Raw genomic sequence first — 18507 nt, 5'->3', positions numbered from 1 at the left:
GATTTTTTTGTGTGTGTGTTACTAATTGTTGTGGAGCTGGCTAGTTTAATGGGACTCCCAGTACTAGTGAACTATGGAGTTGATCTGTAGGAATTAATTGTGCTACAAGTAAACTGATCTGAACACTGAGTTACGAAAAACTAGTAGTATGAGTCATCGATGTAAAATGATAAGCTTTAATTGGTAGCCAGTCAATTCTTCAACCCCTAGCAGAACAATTCTTAGAACAAAGGAAAATCTAGTTGATTGGATGTGTCATATAGCATATAGATTTACGAGGCAACTAGACATAAAAATGTCAACACCAAGCCAAAGAAGAGCATGAAAGATAAAACACAAAAAAAAATGGAGAGTGGGGTCGATCATGGATATAAAAATTTCAGAGACCCTTTCTGTGTATCTGTAATTTAAATCAGAGACCCTTTTTTTTTATTAGTGTACCAAACCAAAAAATCTGTCCTAATTCGTTTGTTCAATTTAAAGAATCTAGAGATAATGCTAACCTCAGTCTAGTGGCTGGCCATTAGGTTAATGTGCAAAAAGTGCATGTATTGATATATGTGAAAGATGTGTAGATTTATGGGAAAATGTGGAAATAAACTTTTTTTTGGCATTAAAGGGGTGTTTCGACTAAATTCAATGGACTATAAAGTCAATGTTTTCACGAATTTCTACGCAAGTCATTTTTCTCACGTACGTCAACTAAGATACCATTAAGAGAATATAACTTGACTATTGTCATTAGCCTGAAGCAAAAGAAATAGATTTGAAAACGCACCATAAATATAGATTATCCAATGTCTAGTGGACTGATGTTAGCAAAATTGCTAATCTATCAAGGGGACCTAATTATTGCAGCTTGTAAAGTTGAACCTTTTTAAAATTCAAATTTTTACTTGTCACTTCAAAAAACGAAGGGTAAAATGATATTTCTAACTGAGTTTTTTTTTATTTATGATTTTTCAAAATTGACAAATAATTTGGAATGAAAAGTAAAAAAAAAAAAAGAAGTATGGAGGGGTAGTCAACTCAGTGAGTACAATTTTGTTCACTCATTTTAAAAAGTAGGTGAAATTATTTATTTTTACAAATATATACATAAATTTTGCACGTACAATTGCACACAGTCACATAAATGAAAGTTCCACACACAGAGTAATAATTTTGTATGTGCATTTATAATTTATTTACGTGATGGCATTTTAAGAGTACCAAATAACTCTTTTTCTTCTAACTAGATATGCATAAATTGACTCAGATGTCTCGTTTAAAAAAAAAAACAAATATTGATGCTTCTAATTGTGGGCAATCAATTATGTGCTATACTATGTACTTTACTACTTTCAGTTCTCTTTTGGATGCTTACGTGTCATATCTTAACTGGCTTGCTTTTATGCCACCAATTATTGACCTCATAACGCAAAAACCCGATCCCGCGAGCTTGTCAAATCGTCCACGCTAACTTTCTTTATTTATTTCATTTCTAATATTCTTTCCGTCCTATTTTGTTTGTCTTTTTTTTTTTAATGTTCGTATCAATTTTCAATCACTTATATTTTTTAATATAAATCTCAAAAAAATATGCAGTATAAATTTTGTTTGATAGTTCTTGATTAGTTCTATAATACAAAATTTTTAAAATCATAAAAAACATTATTGATTGAAAGATATAAAAGTTTAAAAAACGTCACAAACAATAAAAATAGACAAACAAAATGGACTGAGGAAGTAGTTTGAAATTCAACCAGTTCTTCCAAAAACCAGTGCCCGAACATCCTTTCTCATCACATGCTTTTGTAAAATGTAGTACTAGATTTATGAACACTATGAAAATGTATGATAGGAAAAGATGTTGGCACACTCCGTGAAAGTGCCATAAGACCACCCAATAGTTACTCCAGATTGGAGTGGAAATATATATATATTTTCTATTTTTGAAGGCTCTTTTAAAAAAAAAAATATTTAACATCATATAGGAAAATAATAAATTCAACCACTCAATGTAACCCCACTTGTATCAACGCGACAACATAGTTTCTAAGGGTTGAAGTAATAATTTTGGAAAAACTTGGGTAAATGATATTACGATCGATTGAGAGTGGAGTGATCACCAAAACCAGCCCAGTTGGTGAAAAATGAAATAATTCATAAGTAGATTATTTAGCCACTTTATGAAATCACGAGAGGAGATATATAAATAGATCGAAGTTGGTTAGAATTTCAGCGCTAATATATAATTTATCATTTTCGGCTTTCCATTAATAAGTTGGACGCGAGGGGAGAATGGAAGCCGAAATTCATAGTGATAATTGGTTGGACTTTTTTTTTTTTTGGTAAATAAAATAGGTTGGACTAGAGCACCACTATCCTTTACATAGTGCCATATTGTAAATCCTTTCATATATTATGTAAAATTTCAAGTATGGTTTCTTGAAATAATGTCATCAACGACTGAAAAAGAAGAAGCTATATATGGCGCCATTGCCGACCTTTACATGTAAGCCGTAAACTAACTAGCATGCCATATATATATACGGGGCCGTTCCGGGGACTCTTAAAAACCCTCTTAAGTTTCCGATCGAATTTTGATGATCCGAGCCGCTCAATGTAATCAGAACGTGATTTTAAGGGTGCCCATGAAAAAATCAGCCAAAAAAATGATCAGGAAGGGCTTCATCCGAATAGTTTTTTATTGAACTTTATTGAACGGTTCAATAAAAAACTGTTCAAATCAAGCCCTTCCCGGTTAGTTTTTTTGCCAGTTTCTCGCAAGCACCGTTAAAATCATGTTCTGAACACATTGAGCGGCTTGGATCATCAAAATTTGATCGGGAACTATGAGATTAAGATTTGGAAGATTTTTTTAAGGGGTCTCCGGAACCGCCTTGATATATATATATATATATATATATATATATATATATATATATATATATATATATATATATATGGAGAGAGAGAGAGAGAGAGAGAGAGAGCTTACTTGGTTGGTCGTAAGACGTTGCGTATTGTGATAGGTTATTAGGTAGTGAAAGCATTTATTAAGTCATTTTGGAGCACCTAACACTTTGTGTGCATGATTGTGGAGTTAAGTCCACTAAATTATTAACCGTCGAATGGTTCCCTATTTTGGTCCAGTAGATGCAAGGTTACGTACTCATCTACAAAACCCAAAAGGGGGACCATTTTACCGATACATATAAAATTTCAGAGTCAATATAGAGACAATGAAAGATATTGTAACCAAATATTCCAAATTTTCTTGTTGGTAGCTCACAAAGTAGTGCCTTATTTGTTGTCGAAAGCTACTCTTAAGAATACTGTATTGGTAAAACACGGATTCACAAATTCTATAGTGCAAGTAGGGGTGCACTACAGGGCCGCGGAAATCCTGTGAAGGCTGCGGTTCGCTGTCAAAAGCTACTCTTAAAATAAGATTAATTGATTCTTATCGTCATCATAAAGCATCCATCAAGAAATTCATGTAGGTGAATACTACGTACGTAACTTTCTTAAGGTAACTTTGTTAATTCGTGTAATTAAGTATATAACTTTGAAAATGAGCTCGGCAGCCTTGGCACTTTGTTTAACTAAGTGCGCAAAATGATCATGTCAAACTTGTACGAGAATTGTTGAACAAATCCTCAAGAAATTACTTACGGGAAATAGCTTGATAATAATTATTTAAGAGGTCAATCTCATCATTTTGCATGGCGCCGACGAATTGAAACTTTCAGACTTTTTTTCACAAAAACATTAGCAAAGCGGTATACCTCATCGGTCGCCAAGATTAGTCGGGGAAAGCCCCAGATAAAACCCAAAAACATACTTAATTATATAACTGTAATAATATTAAAACCTAGATTCAATGTGCCTAACATAGAAGTAACACCTCTTGACTGCCTCCTAAATAATTATGTACAAGCAACTATACCAAAGTTTGATTTTACTACTTAGAAACTTGTGTGTAAACCATAAAGGAAACAACTTTTGCTCTTTACTTTACGCATTGATCCTACGAATTATGATGAAAAAAATCAATTTTTTTTTATTTTATTTATTTTTTATAACGGAGGAATGTACAGCACTACAGCTAAGTCACTAAATGAATCCGACTACGCAATCCAAATCTCTGGAGGAACTAGCGCGGCCACACCTGTCATGGCCCCCCGCTTACTAGAAGGTATTTATCCAGTGGGGAATCGAACCCCAGAGGGCTAGACCTTGAGGAGTACATACTTCCAAAACTTGGGCATCTGCCCGAATCACAAACCCTTAGCGGTCAGTTTAATCTATGGAAGGCCACATAAGAAAGATGATGAAAGAGACAACTGGATCAGACTTTCTATCCACAAGGACTTACGAATAGGGGTTGGAAAATTTCACAATGTAAGGGAGTTAAAAAACTGGTTGAGCTCGGGTGGTTTGTAGTCCTTGATTTCAAAAGGAAGAGTTTGGGGGGCGAGTTTACGGATCAAACATCGATCGGAAGCTCGGCTATGATCGATCTAAAATTATTACTAACTTATATATCTTGTCTTGTATAACGAAGGGTAGAAGAACTGGAGTAATTATTTGCCGGAGGAGAAGGGTATCGGAACACCACGTTGTGGTGCCCCAAGATCACCTGATATTTTTTTTCTATTTCCACATACGCTAGTCCCCTAATAAGAAGCTGTTTTTGATCCAGTCACGCATATCTTTCTGACACTTTTTTTGTTTCTTTCTAAAATAATTGACTCTATGTTATCATTTTATAGTTGTCTACATAGTCACGTAACCCTATAAAACGTTCTCCCGTTCTCAATCCTCGCATTGCGCTTTCAATCCTTGCACTGCGCTCTCAATCCTTGCCATCACGAATTTTAGCTGTTCGAGACGTGATTTAAAGACGCTTTCACTCTCACGCTACAGCTCACGCACCCGTACCCGTACCCGCACCCTCACCCGCACCCGCTCGCGAATAATGTGACGACTTAAGGTTGTGTATATGGTTAGGTGACTATGGAGTTTGGCGTAGTATGATTCAGCAATTCTACCACCAGCCCAAAATCTTTGGTGCGGTTGCTTCTAAGGAGGCACAAAAAACCTTTGACCACGGTAACATATAGACATTGTTGCAGGTGTATATGTTAGGCACAAAGAGTTTAGTTTCCACAAGTAACGAATGAAGAACGTGACGGCACTATCCACGAGCTTTGTGTGCAAGAAAACTCATCAACCGAATGTCTAATTATCAGCCGTCCCACGCATAACCTATGACTTTTTTGACCTCTTTATCGTATACCGCTCCGGTTTCTCGTGAAGTTAGTTTTTGTCGACGCGATTTCGAACTACCATGAAAGTCGTACGTTTTGAACAATCGAGAAACGCTTGATTTTTTTTTTTATTATTATTTCCAGACTGAAAAAGGGTTGATTTATGTGGCAGTCTTAACCCTGCAATTAGAGACGCTGTTTTTTGTGACTCGAACCCATGACCATTATGCCAAGTTCACCCTTGAAATATGATGACTTTTTTTGACGAACAAGATCCTCCCATAAATATTAAAATGAAAGAGTACAACTACAAACAACAGAAAATACAACAAATGATCCAAAATATCCGAACAAAATAAGAAAAAACAACGAAAAACAACGAAAAACGAAGATCACGCCAAAATGATGACTTTGACCTCATAAAAGTACTCGCTACATTTTCTCGCGAGGCTTATGAATGATTCCGTGACGGTTTCTGCTGAACATTTCTCGCACAAGTTTGCCATGGCTTATGAATGATTCTTTAATTCCAAAACACACGTACGTGTTTCCACCATCGATCATATATGTCTACATCAAGCACAAATAGCTTTCGTAATCCAAATGAAATCTGAAAAAATGGGGCTTATCCGTATTTAAAATAGATACTAATTTATCATTGTACAAAAGTCGAGCTTTATTTTTCAAAGTTTCCATCCCTAGGCAAAGAAACACCGATAATCCCTATGAGATGCGCCATGACATAAATACCTATGTTAGGGGACAACAGGATCCCCGAGTTCCATAAATACATAAATCAAAAATGCTACTTGCACAACCGTTGTGTTGGTTGTATGCATAATTCTAACCGTCCAGTTGTATTTGGACGGTCTTCACCTGCCTTCATCTTCTACTTATGGAACTGAGAGAAGTTTTAGTCTTCATTTCCAAATTTCAAACACTACAATTAAAGGAGATCTCATCAAGCGCGAGCACTGGTCCCATTGGGGATGCTGAGGAAAGACTATGCTAGTCGCATGTGGTTGACGCGTTGGAGGTGAAACTCAACCCATTTTAAGTCAACGTAAAAGGATCACATAAGTTGAGAGAGAGTCGACAAGTTTGGTAGTAGGAAGACTCGCTGAGATCAGGGAACGCTAAATATAAATCAAGATCTTAGAGATGAATCTAGAATTTCAACTTAAAGGGCACGAGCACCTGTAATTTTGTTATGCATAGCTATATGCTTTCACAAATTACCAGATAGAGAATTTCGAGAGAGCTAGAGCACCCTACGCCCCCCTTGCGCTCTCCCTTTGGATCCATCACTCACTCAGCACCATCGCATGCGTTGAACCTAAGTCTATCACATGCTCATTTACTATCAACATGAAGGGGGGCCAGGGAAAAACAAACTTAAAAATGTACCACTGCAGTTTTTTTCCCTCCTTTTCCTGTTTTCAGATTATGCTCATTCACAGGTAGTAATGTACAGAACAATAGTGATGAAGTGTTCAACTATAGAACAACCAATTTTCCATTCTGATTTCTCTCTTCTTCTTTTTTCTTTTCTTTTTCTTTTCAAATTTCCTTTAATTGCAATTCCAATTTTCAAAAATGACTTTACAATTCAAGATGCAAGTACCAGCACTTTAATCGTTCCTTGACTGTTAGCAGCCAACATTGTAGGGCTGTCGCTTTTCCAACAAACTGCACTAATGAAGTAAGATCCAGCATCTTCATCGGTTTCATCCAAATCGGGTGAACCAAACTTATGCCAAGTCACGGGCCTTGAGATTGCCTGCAAATCCCGGAATTTCATTTAGATCTAGGTTTTAATGGATCAGAAATGGTGCAAGCAGAATATTACAAACCTTATGATAAACATATACTTCGTTTGATTCACTGCCGCAAGCAATGTATCCACTGTTTACTGTAAGACCCACAAAATTCTTCTCATTTGTGTGACCCCTAAAGGTGCGAATCTGGACACATCACACAGAAAAGCCCATCAGGCATCAGTACACTTCCATATACTTCTCAAAAGAAACAACTCAACTGAAACGCTGGTACTGTACTGCAACTTCACATAGAATGATGAGACTCGATGTTTTAGGGCTATCACTCTTCCTATCACGTTGATCATAATGTGAGGGGTAGCATGCAATTATGTAAAATCGACTGCTTATACTTGGCAGACTTGGTTATGACCAGTTCTTGACATAAACTTGGAGATGTGATGAAAGACCAACAAAAGCAGGCCACCCCCCCCAAACCCCCATTTATCCCTAGCTGCAATGGAGACACTAGAAGAAACAAAAATCCCGAAACATTCCCCATATGAATGCATTCTAAGTATCTTTATTAAGTTCATACGCACAGGTTCTAGAAAAATTGGAATTTCTTCTGCCAGAGTCGGAAAAAAATGTGCAGTGCCAAGTCTGAGAACTACTCAAATAAGTCAATAACATTTGCATCGGCCTAATTGTGTAATCTTAAGTTCCATAAGAAAAGAAATTGAAATGTGGAGCCTCCAAAATCCACATAACTACAGAGAACATAACTTCTGAGATAACTACACAGCCCAGTCTATCTTTTCCTGGTACAACAAATTCACCTACGGGTTAGAAATTCAGTATAGTTTACTCCGTGACTGCTTTTATTAGACCTCAAAATTCCAATGCAATATAAGCCAGAGATGGCCAAGTGCCAACCAATGCTAACTCATGAAATCATAGCTGTACACAACATTGCTTATGATTGCAACATGGACATTTTTATTAACGTGTTACTCACCGGCAAATTCTCTTTCACGTCCCACAATCTTAATGTGCTGTCAGTAGACGCAGAAGCAAGCTCATCATTGGACAAAAATTTCACATATGAAACAGCTTTCCTGTGTCCACTGAACACATGAAGTGGATGGCTAGTATTTCTCAAATCATAATAGTGGATATGGTGGTCTGCTGAGCCAACCTGCAAAAACGTTAGAAAGCATAATCGGTAAGACCTCCAAGAAAATGCATCTGATGATAACGGTGATGATGATGAGTTGAATAGGAGAATACCGCAACATTAAAGCTAGATCCAGGATTATACTTGACACAACAAATATTTGCTTTCATGTCAATGTTAATAACACTAGCTTCCTGCTTTGTGCACCATATTTTGACCTGTTAATGATACAGAGAACAGCATGGTTAGCATAAATGGGAAAGCAATTGAAGAAAACAGGCAAGACATCATTTACGATCGAAATAGCTGATCAAAAAAGTTCCAAAAAAAAATTTCCTTTTTTACCTTGCAATCATCACTGCCAGACACAAGCATTGAGGGTTCGGTGCGTGAAAAATCAACACTCCATGCCCGTTTGTCATGCTCTTCATATTCCATTACACTCTGGAAAAAGAAGTCGGCACATGTAGCAAAATATCAAGTACAAGTCAAGTACAGACATATGAGATCAATTAAATTCATATGTAAGAGCAGGAGCTAACAAGGGCGGTTGCCTAATTACCTGTCTGGTGGTGACATCCCAAACAGTTACTATTCCCTCATAATCACTACTAGCGATATGGTTCTTGGTAAACTTGTTCCAACTCAAGCAACTAAGTTTTGAGCGTGTTGACATCTCCACAACAGGGCAGTGTACATCTGCAGGTTCATTTACAACCTGATAAATGGCAGCAACAGTACCAACTTAATTCCAGTTAGAGAATGATTTGTCTTTCTTTTGTGTCTACATTACATTCCAATTCATACACCTAAATAAATATATCCATTCAATTTATACAAATGTGACTATGTAGGGTACCACCTACCAGCATATCTATGATGAGTATTAGTATCTGTATGCGTATAGTAACATCTGGAAGTGGGCAAGTGGGAAATGCAATTGAAATACACAAGCCAATTAGGAGCACAAAAAAGAGAGGAGAGAATGTGAAGAAGCATATACCAGCCATGGGCCTACGGGTCCCCACATTCTCCTCCACTCCCTATCTAATCTAATCGAATATACTCAACAAAAGTGTGTATCTAAAGGTGTGAAACAACATCATAAACAGTGTTTAAGCAAGTCTTCTGGCTAACATCTGTATCAAGGTGCACAACTGAAGCAACAGGCAGAATTGAAACCACCAGAACATGAAATACTTACCGAAGAGAAGTCAAAAACTTTTATACGTCTTGAAACTCCAGCAGTAGCAAACAGCTCATCATCACGGTCAAATTCTATGCTGCAATAAGACGTGGACAATTTGATTAAGCTTAAGGGGTCATGATTCTTGCAGAAAACCAACCAGTGCAAGAGAGAGTCATGTACATAACAACAATAAGAAAAGGGACAAGTCTGAAATTCCAAACAGACCATCTTTCAGGGATCATGCCATTAAGTCTCGACAACTTACTTTGAGTCTTTGATTATAGTTTCTTTAAGTCAGTATCTGCCACAGAGATTTGTCTATCTATGATCAGGTTTAATTTTTAATTTGCTCGACATACTGTGGAGTGCGGAATGTGGCGGGTCAATAAGAGTCAACTTCACGGTCTTCATGGATTTCAGTGCATATAGAGTATTCAAAGTTCCTAGCTCGTCAAAGTTTCTTAATTTCTCAAGTCATAGTATCAAACTCATGGAATAGGAAAAGTACAGCAGCTCATAGGCATCTATGCAATAATAGGATCTGATTGTGGAGAGTTACTTAAAAATTCAAGAGTGCTTTTGCGAATTTGCCTAACCCTCGCACAAGTAAAACATCTCTTGTCCTCTCTTTTTTCACAAAAAATCTCATGGTTTAGGCTACTTCGACTATTTCACAGCCAAAGTTATCAATCTCCTACTGAACAGCGTACCATTTTTCCGATTGGTATGGTACATACCGGTACCAGCGTGTTTTGGTTTACCATTTCGGATTTATCGTGGTAATTAAAATACAGGGTTCAACTATAGAAACAATAGCTACAATATTGGATTTGGCGAAAAGAATAATATTTCTATACCAATTTCCTACTCAAGTTTTACCAATTTTGTTGTTCATAACCGATGATTACAAGAATAAGATTTAAGTGCCTAATTACAAATCATTGATATTTAAATAAACACAAGTTTGAAACAAATTTTAAAAAACTCACATTTTTGTTTGCATGTGTAGAGAATAATACCTCCCTACCTTTTCCTACTTTCAAAGCAAACTTACCATCAAACCTACCCCATAATTTATGTCTACTGTCCAGCTATTACTTCTCCACTTCCACGAGAGAGAGAAACCACGATACTTCTCTTCTTCCACAAGAGAGAGAAACCACAACCAGGAAAAAGAAAAACAAGAGAGAGAAAACTCCATGGCAAGAAAGTTCATGTCAGATGGATATCATATTTGTGTCTTGCTCTCTCATCTATCTTCTCTCCTCTCTCTCATCTATCTTTCTCTCCAATCTGCGGCGCATTTTGGCCAGAAAATACAGCGAATATAGCGTGTGCTTTGTCCCAGACGAAATCCGGGAAATGAATGGAACAGCCGGAATAGCCCGGTATTAGGCAGAACGGAACATAGTTTGGACTGTCCCATTTTCTTTCCGGTTTGGGATGTCTCGGCCGGTACCGGCCAGTACAGGAAGAGATTGATAACTTTGTCCACAGCCACGAAAAAGCGGTAATTTCATCCCTGAACCCTACTTGGCCAAGCATTACCAATTCCCAAACCCTTCCCTACCTTTTGCCCAAAAGAGCACCAAATCCCCATGATTTTTTTTTTTTGCTGTTTCTAGACTTCCATCACCTATTCCTCAAAACCTGCAACCAGACAATTGAACCCTTGCTACAAAAATCTGGGCAAAGCTTCATTTTCTTTGTTTTGTTATCAGGTAAGTGGACACAGAGACTTCACACACCTTTTATGCCTCAAGCGAGTTTAAGGCACTAAACTTGATCTACAAAGTCATTTCCACAATAACGTACAGCATAATTCCTGACCAGTGACCACCAACGGTGGCATTTCAATCTTTGACCGAAGTTGTCTACAATGCCAGACTCACTCGAGTTAGAACAGAGATTTCTTGCAAAGTCCTCTGAATTCGCTAGTAAAAACCACAAACAGAAATTGGGAAAATGTATTCATGGTATGTCTACAGGAGAGTAACAGGACTACGATTTTGCACAGTTACCCTATTGAATACCAAAATACCAACTTCAAAAGCACTACCATGACCAACATGAGTTTTATAACCAGGTATACAAGTTTCATTAGTATTTGTCAATTACAAAAACTTTATACAGGACAAAAAAAGGATTGTGATTTCATTTGGAAAGTTGGATACAACCTCAACATGTAAAACATATGGTTTACCTTGACACAATATTGGCTGAATGAAAAAGATCCCCATGCCTAAGTTCGGCAATAACCCTTAGTCGACTGGTTCACATAGATTTGAAAAATGTAAGTAATAAGTTGAAGAAAATGGAAGCACAGCGAAATCTTATCTTCCCAGGATTCATGGTCGGTCGGTCTTAAAAACATACCTGTACCGTGTGAAGGTACTCAGCACAGATTGAAATTCAGTAAGACCTGCAGTATAACCTTCCCTATGTATCACATTGGCTTCCCTTTCTTCCTGCTTATTTGGCTGGTCAGCCAACTGTCGTCGCTTTTGTAAGTAACACTCCTGTAGGTCGTTGAACTGCAGCACAGCAGGAAATGTAGATAAATCCAGACTGGTAAAGAATTAAGTTGTTAAAGAGTAGAAGCGTATGGAAATTTGCTTTCACAAGAGAATCTAAGCCAAGCATATATCCAGGGTGTCCACCAGGACACCGTGGGTTTTCATGTAACAGGTGAAACTTCCAACGTTTTTACAAATTGTAAATATAACCCACACACAGATTACAACCAAGAAATCTGAAGAAAAAAAAATGAATGGTGAAAATGAGATTGATGTAACCAAACAGAAGTTGTTGGGTTAAGGCCACATTTGAGCTGAACGAAGTTGGATAGTTCTTTTAAGTGTTGGTAAGTTGTCAATGGCAAGCCTCTTCTTGTGCTAATATGGGAGGTTTCCTCAACCATACTCATACCAAGACAAAGGCCTAGCATGTTATAAAAGTATTTGAAGACAATCTACTTTGCCCATATTCATTCATGTCAAGTTCTGGAAGAATGTTGGGTGACAAATTCTGTGGTCAACCTAAAGCAAAACAACCAATTCAATTCCTACTAGTAACACATAAACCCCAAGACAAAGACCAAATACTTCCCAAGATTTCCAGAAAATGAAGCCCAGACAAGATCACTAACCTGTGCATGCACACGCTTCTTCCTCACTACAGCAAGACCGGATTGACTCATATTTTCTGAACCCAGTCCACTTATGGTATCCTTTCTCTGGGGAGCAAGAGTGCTTAATTGAGTCTTACCATCTGCTTTCTTCGACTGAAAATTTCCAAAACCCATCCCCCCTTGTGCATTACGTGAACTGGAACTAAGGCCACTATTATTATTATTGTTATTCTTAAAAATCGATGAAGGCCAAGATTTTGTTGCTGTGGGATCATCAGCAAGCATCCGCAGCTTCACTGAATACCTGTCCCTTGCTCGATACAAATCAATTCTGTGCCTCTCGACGGCATTTATATCCTCTTTGATAAACTGGAGATCAGTTTGGATCTAAACAGGCAGCAGAGGCATCAATCATTTTAGGTTAAAGAAAACATTAATCTCAACTGTCAAGTATAAACTGATTAACTTCAATACATTTAGTAAAGCACATGTTGCATCAGTCCTTGAAGGAAATTATTAAATATCTACAAAGAGTGAATCTCGCAATCAAATATATCAAAGAAATCAGAACAATCAGGAGGATCGTTCACTTTTTGAAAAATAGGTAATTTGAAGGTTCATTATTTTCGTTTATAGGGTATCCCTTTTACGTAACTTCAACCTTTCGTGTAGTTTATGATCTTCTGGAATTGAATTGTTGTAACTGGATAGTTCTACCCCCTATCCAGGGATAGAACTAAAAAAAATGTCCTTTCTCATTCTCATTTTTTAATGATTCATTTCTCATTTATCGGATTTAAAAAATATGAAACAAAAAAATGCATTTTCTCAACGATCATAAAATAGGATCTATTTTGAATCATTATAATTTGACACATTTTTCATAGTTCATATCCCGATTAACAACTTTTATAGATTGGGTTGAAAGCGAGAGATATAGAGCAGTATCTATGTAGTAATTCAGAGAAATGTCTCCCAATTGGGAGGCTGCACCTGAAGCCACTAGGGCTTCCATCGTCTTCCCAAAATAAATTTGCAAATTGACGAAGATAGAACACAAATATGTAACTACTAGGCCATCAACAAATATACCCAAGGCTTAGTCACAAACCTCGTTTAACTCATCAACCTTCTGTTTCCTTAGGCAATGCAAGAAGTTCATCAGGATTTGCATGTTTCTCTCAGCTTCTTCTTGCTCCAATTTTCTCTTTTTCTCCGCAAGCAGCGTCAGCAGGGTGTCTAGCTCCTTAACTGACACTTCACACCCCTGTCTAAGAGTCACAAGTGAGAGTCGCCTTTTATACTTGTCTTGGTTAACCATAAGAATAAAATTTTGATGCAGTATATATATTGTTGAAATACATTCTTTACTACCTTGGAAGCTTATAGTGAAGATTCCCTAGTTAATGCAGTAGTCACTAAGGGATTCCACTACTAGGTACTTAAGACTTACTGTATGTTCATGCCAGTTCATATCTTTCAGAATCTTTGGGCTTGTGTACCTGTTTTAGCTAATCTTGACTCTTGAACATGTCAAGGTATACCCAGATGACTATGTACTTTAGTGTTTTTTATCTATAACCCTTCTCCTTGCTTTTCTCCTTAAAAAAAAGCGGTTCCTGAGACATCACCGACGCAAACTGTAATTGTCTTTTTCGCCAATTTACCATGGATGAGAACAATACAATGGCACAACGTTCATCAGGAGTATAATAGGCACAAATATGTAGAACCTTGATTGCATACCCACAAAAAATTAACTATACGTGTATCATCCACCTAAGCTTATGATGGAACAAAATCAAAATTGCAACTTCCACAAGAATATTAAGGTGCAAAGTGCAAACTAATAACTGACCTGTTGCAATGACTGATGAAATTGTTCTACAGGGGATGCATTTTTTGATATTTGGCGCACAGACGTCTTCTTCAATAGCTACAAATGTGGTACATAGAAAGCGATAAGCTGCATTGAAGGGAATAGTTTCATGATACGAATTATGTCCAACAAACAAATAAGCCTCTTGGGAAATGTGCTCATATAAACATAGACAATGCGCATTTTTGCTGCATCACCAAATTCAGTGAGCAGCAGCAGCATGCATATCGGTAATGAAGTTCAAAGGAAACTCAATACAACCATACAAGTGAGCACGCAATATTACACAAAGGAACCTATAACCTGATATGAACATCCAAACATCAGGCCCATCAATATCTGGAAGAAGGTTGCAATCTTGTACTTGGTCATCCCTTACCAAATAAACACTTGAAACTTCATACCAAACACACTCTACTGGCAAAACTTCCGGCCCTTTTGAGCATCCACTTTAGTCCCATTCCATTGAGTCTAACACATTTAAGAACCCCATGACAACATACACCATATCCCAAAGTCATGGGATCAGAATTACTAAAAAAACTAAATAAGGGCTAGTCACTTGCGTTGCTTTTCACTTTTGTCAAAAAAAATGTTCTCATAGTAAACATTGTCTCACATCACTCGGTCAAAACTTACAAGCACCAAAAAGAAAACCAAGTGTCAATTAAATCAATCAGAATCAAATAACCTCCATTTGGTTGCTGATAAAATCAAGCTACAGGAACATATACACCTAATCGCAATACAGCATACTGCACATAGCTATATAATTGTACTTTTCATTCCACTTTTCGGGAACCGAACGTGGACCCATGAATCAAGAAGCAAAAGATCATGTGTCTCAAACACTGTACACAAATGTCGCCTGATAATTAAATTCGAATAGAAAAACCTAAAAAAGAACTCCCTGCTCCCTGACCCAGAGTATATCAAACTGAATTACCCAATAATAGACGAATGAAGGGAGACTCTTTTCTTCACTCAAAATTTCCAAGGCTGTTTTGTGGCTTCCGAAATCACACCTTTGTGTTCACTTGCTAATGAAGCTTTTACTCAAATTTTATGCATCAATCTGAGTTTTCAAAGTGCTCCACATCGACTGAAGCGTGGAGATTATCAAATAAAATGCAGAGAAAATGACAATACTCTCTTTCACATTCCTTTCCACAACCAAGCAAAACTTCATTCAGTAACATCAGGACACAAATTACAAACCACCACCAAAACCATTACTAGGGCTGCACACGAGTCAACCTTTGAAGAGTTTGAGGCTTTGAGCTCGGCTCGTTCAAAACTATCCTAGCTCAATCTCGGTTCGTTTATTATCAAGGAGTCCAAGCTCCTTTCGTTTACTAAACAAGCGAGCTTTTATAAAGGTGCCGAATTACAAGAGCTTGAGCTCGGCTGATTTACTAAACGAACTTAAAACTCGAGCTGCTTGCAAACAGCTAGTTTTGGCCAAGCTTTTATAAACGTGCCGAATTACAAGAGCTTGAGCTTGGCTAATTTACTAAATGAGCTTTGTTTACTAACGAGCCGAGTCGAGCCTCGAGCTCCTTGCAAACAGCTGGTTTCGCCGAGCTTTTATTAACGTGCCGAATTACTCGAGCTCGGCTCATTCACTAACTGAGCCTTAAATTTGAGCACGACTCATTTACTAACAAGCCAAGTCGAGCCTCAGAGCTGCTCGCAAACATCTCATTTCGTTCGCAGCCCTAACTATTACAACTAACAAGGGAAGTTAATCTAAATTACCAAACACTCCGTATCAAAAGCCAACCTTGTCGAGTATAAAATTGGGGAAAAGCTGGGTGCTGGTGAGGTGAAGCCCACAGCAAGGGCAATCGCTCTTGTTGTTCAAGTGAGTGACGATGCACATGTAACAGAAGCTGTGGCCGCACGCCGTCAGGAACGCGTCCTTGATTATCTCCATGCAAATCGGGCACAGCATGTCCCTGTCGACGATCTCGGCCGGCGCCGGACCCGCCACCACCTCCGACACGGCGACGGTGCCAGCGCCTTCGGCCGCCCAAGCCGGCAGAAAAGGCTTGGCCTCCTCCGCCTTCACTGCCGGCACCACTGCCCCAGTTGATGCCTCGTCCATCGAGAATCTCTCTCTCTCTATCCTCGATTCTCTGCTTCTCTCTGTAGGGAAGTTCGGATGGGGAATCAGTTGAAAGTTGGAGATGTGGTGCTGAGAGAGAGAGAGAAAGAGAGGGGCCCACGATGATCGGACCTGAGGTCGGAAACGGCCCACGTGATAATTTTGGAGGGTGTGATCTGTGATGACTCCTCGGTCTTTTTTTTTTCTTTTTCTTTTGTGTAAATTCGGGCTTTTTTATCTTTATTTCAATTTATTTCATATTTGTTAATTGGAGTTTTTAAATATTCATCCTCAAACTTCATCCCTCGTAAGTTTTCATCCGGCACTTTTTGGACAGTTATGTTTCCATCCTCACTTTAAAATAATTCCAGGATTGCCGTTTATATATATAATATATGTATATATAGGCAGAGATTTTTGGGACTAAAAAATAATCTTTAAGGTCCTCTAACCTAATTATATGATAATCACCACTAATTTGAATCCCAAAATTTTAGGCAAATCTTTAAAATCTTTTACCCCTAATTTCGGCAACTATAAACACACACACCCCACCCCCCAACCAACCAATCTTCCATTTTCAATTTCCAAATTCCTCCGCCCTCTGAAATTTCCAAAATGATCGAGCAACCGGCGGCGAAGGGAGGAGATGCACCGAAATGATCGAGCAACGAGCAACGGGCAGTGAGCGGTAGTGCAGGAAGGAGATGCACGGACGACGCATGGCAAAATCTTCCATTTCATTTTGCAGGTTTTGGATGCGGCAGTGCAATAAAATGGCGAGCGGGGAATCACGCAAGGGGTGTTATTTCTCTCTATCTCACTCTACCTCGATCTCAACTGGAATTGTGGTAGAGAAGTTTAGAAGTTATGGCTAGACTTCGGCTAAGGAAATCTGTTGATTGCTACTGATGTTACTGAATTTGCTGTATATGCTGGTAACTTATGTTGTATAACATGTTGAAGGCTACTGGAGTGTAACTTCCTCAGGAGAAATTATTCTGCTGCTATTCAAGAATAAGCGTATAGTTAGGTTTGTGATACTGTTGATGTGGGATACTTGTTCCATTGTTATTGTTCTTTCCTTTTGTTTCTTTTTTCTTTTTCTTATTTGAGTTGGTTTATTGTCATCTCCTTTGTCTTCTTTGGGTCTTTGATTGACATATGATTGTCACATTTCTTATGTGCTAACCTAGTTGGGATATTTGAGGCGGATTGTTATGTCCGTATAAATCCTTGCTCCTTAGCCTTTGTAATGCTTATTCAAAGATTAATAAAAAATTTATTGCCGTTAAAAAAGAATGAAAAAACATGGTGTATTTATGTGTTTTCATGATTTTCATGATTATTTTTGTTTTTCATGAATAAAAAATGGTGTATTCATGAAAAACATGGCCGATTAATTTATTCATGTTTTTCATGGTCAATTAAAAACATGGCGTATTCATATTTTTTCATGCATTTAGATTAATTTATTCATGTTTTCATATTTTTTTGATTAGCGTATTCATGTGTTTTCATGAATAAAAATGGTGTATTCATATTTTTTCATTCAATCGTGAATTTTTGTGAAATTGGTCGAACCATATTCATATAAGTTTATAAATATTACGACCAATTCACGGAAATTAAGGAGTTGAACAGTCACGAAATTAAGGAGAGAGAATGCTTTAGAATATATTCATTTAAGGATTTTAAAAATTAAAAATTCCCCCCATTTTCATCCATTAATCAACCCATGATTTTAGGTAACTATAATTACTAGAATCCCACTAATTTAGGAAGGAAATATATAATTACATATGAATATCTTATTAAAAGGGTAATATAGGTAATTCACCATCTAAAAGGATGAAAACATAATTGTTCAAAAAGTACCGGATGAAAACTTACAAAGAGATGAACCCGAGGACTACTCTTTAAGTCTCCCTTGTTAATTTGTCTCAAATTATTTTATAATTTTTTTAGAAAGTAATTATTTTTTAAAATATCTGAGTAAAAGTAAAAATA

The 18507-nt window shown here is 37.5% G+C and overlaps 1 protein-coding gene across 2 annotated transcripts; it reads right to left on the bottom strand.

Moving 5' to 3' along the window:
* Positions 1–6644: 6644 nt before the first annotated feature.
* LOC131323003 (E3 ubiquitin-protein ligase COP1) lies at positions 6645–16665 on the bottom strand. Of its 2 annotated transcripts, XM_058354610.1 has the most exons (13): positions 16174–16665; positions 14370–14447; positions 13623–13778; positions 12530–12898; positions 11758–11915; positions 11585–11650; positions 9397–9475; positions 8755–8910; positions 8538–8636; positions 8306–8410; positions 8034–8213; positions 7112–7222; positions 6645–7038 (listed from the first exon to the last, which is right to left on the bottom strand). In XM_058354610.1, exons 1-13 carry the CDS (start codon positions 16495–16497, stop codon positions 6868–6870), a joined length of 2052 nt encoding a protein of 683 aa, XP_058210593.1. In that variant the 5' UTR covers positions 16498–16665; the 3' UTR covers positions 6645–6867. The 2 variants fall into 2 exon arrangements, with proteins under 2 accessions (XP_058210593.1, XP_058210594.1); XM_058354611.1 differs by lacking the exons at positions 14370–14447; positions 16174–16665 and adding an exon at positions 13965–13990 and having other exon boundaries at positions 13623–13782.
* Between the last annotated feature and the right edge of the window lie 1842 nt (positions 16666–18507).

The sequence above is a fragment of the Rhododendron vialii genome, chromosome 4a, assembly GCF_030253575.1.
Source record: "Rhododendron vialii isolate Sample 1 chromosome 4a, ASM3025357v1".
NCBI lineage: Eukaryota > Viridiplantae > Streptophyta > Magnoliopsida > Ericales > Ericaceae > Rhododendron > Rhododendron vialii.
Note: the sequence above shows the minus strand (reverse complement) of the source record. Positions and strands in the feature narration are given on the sequence as shown.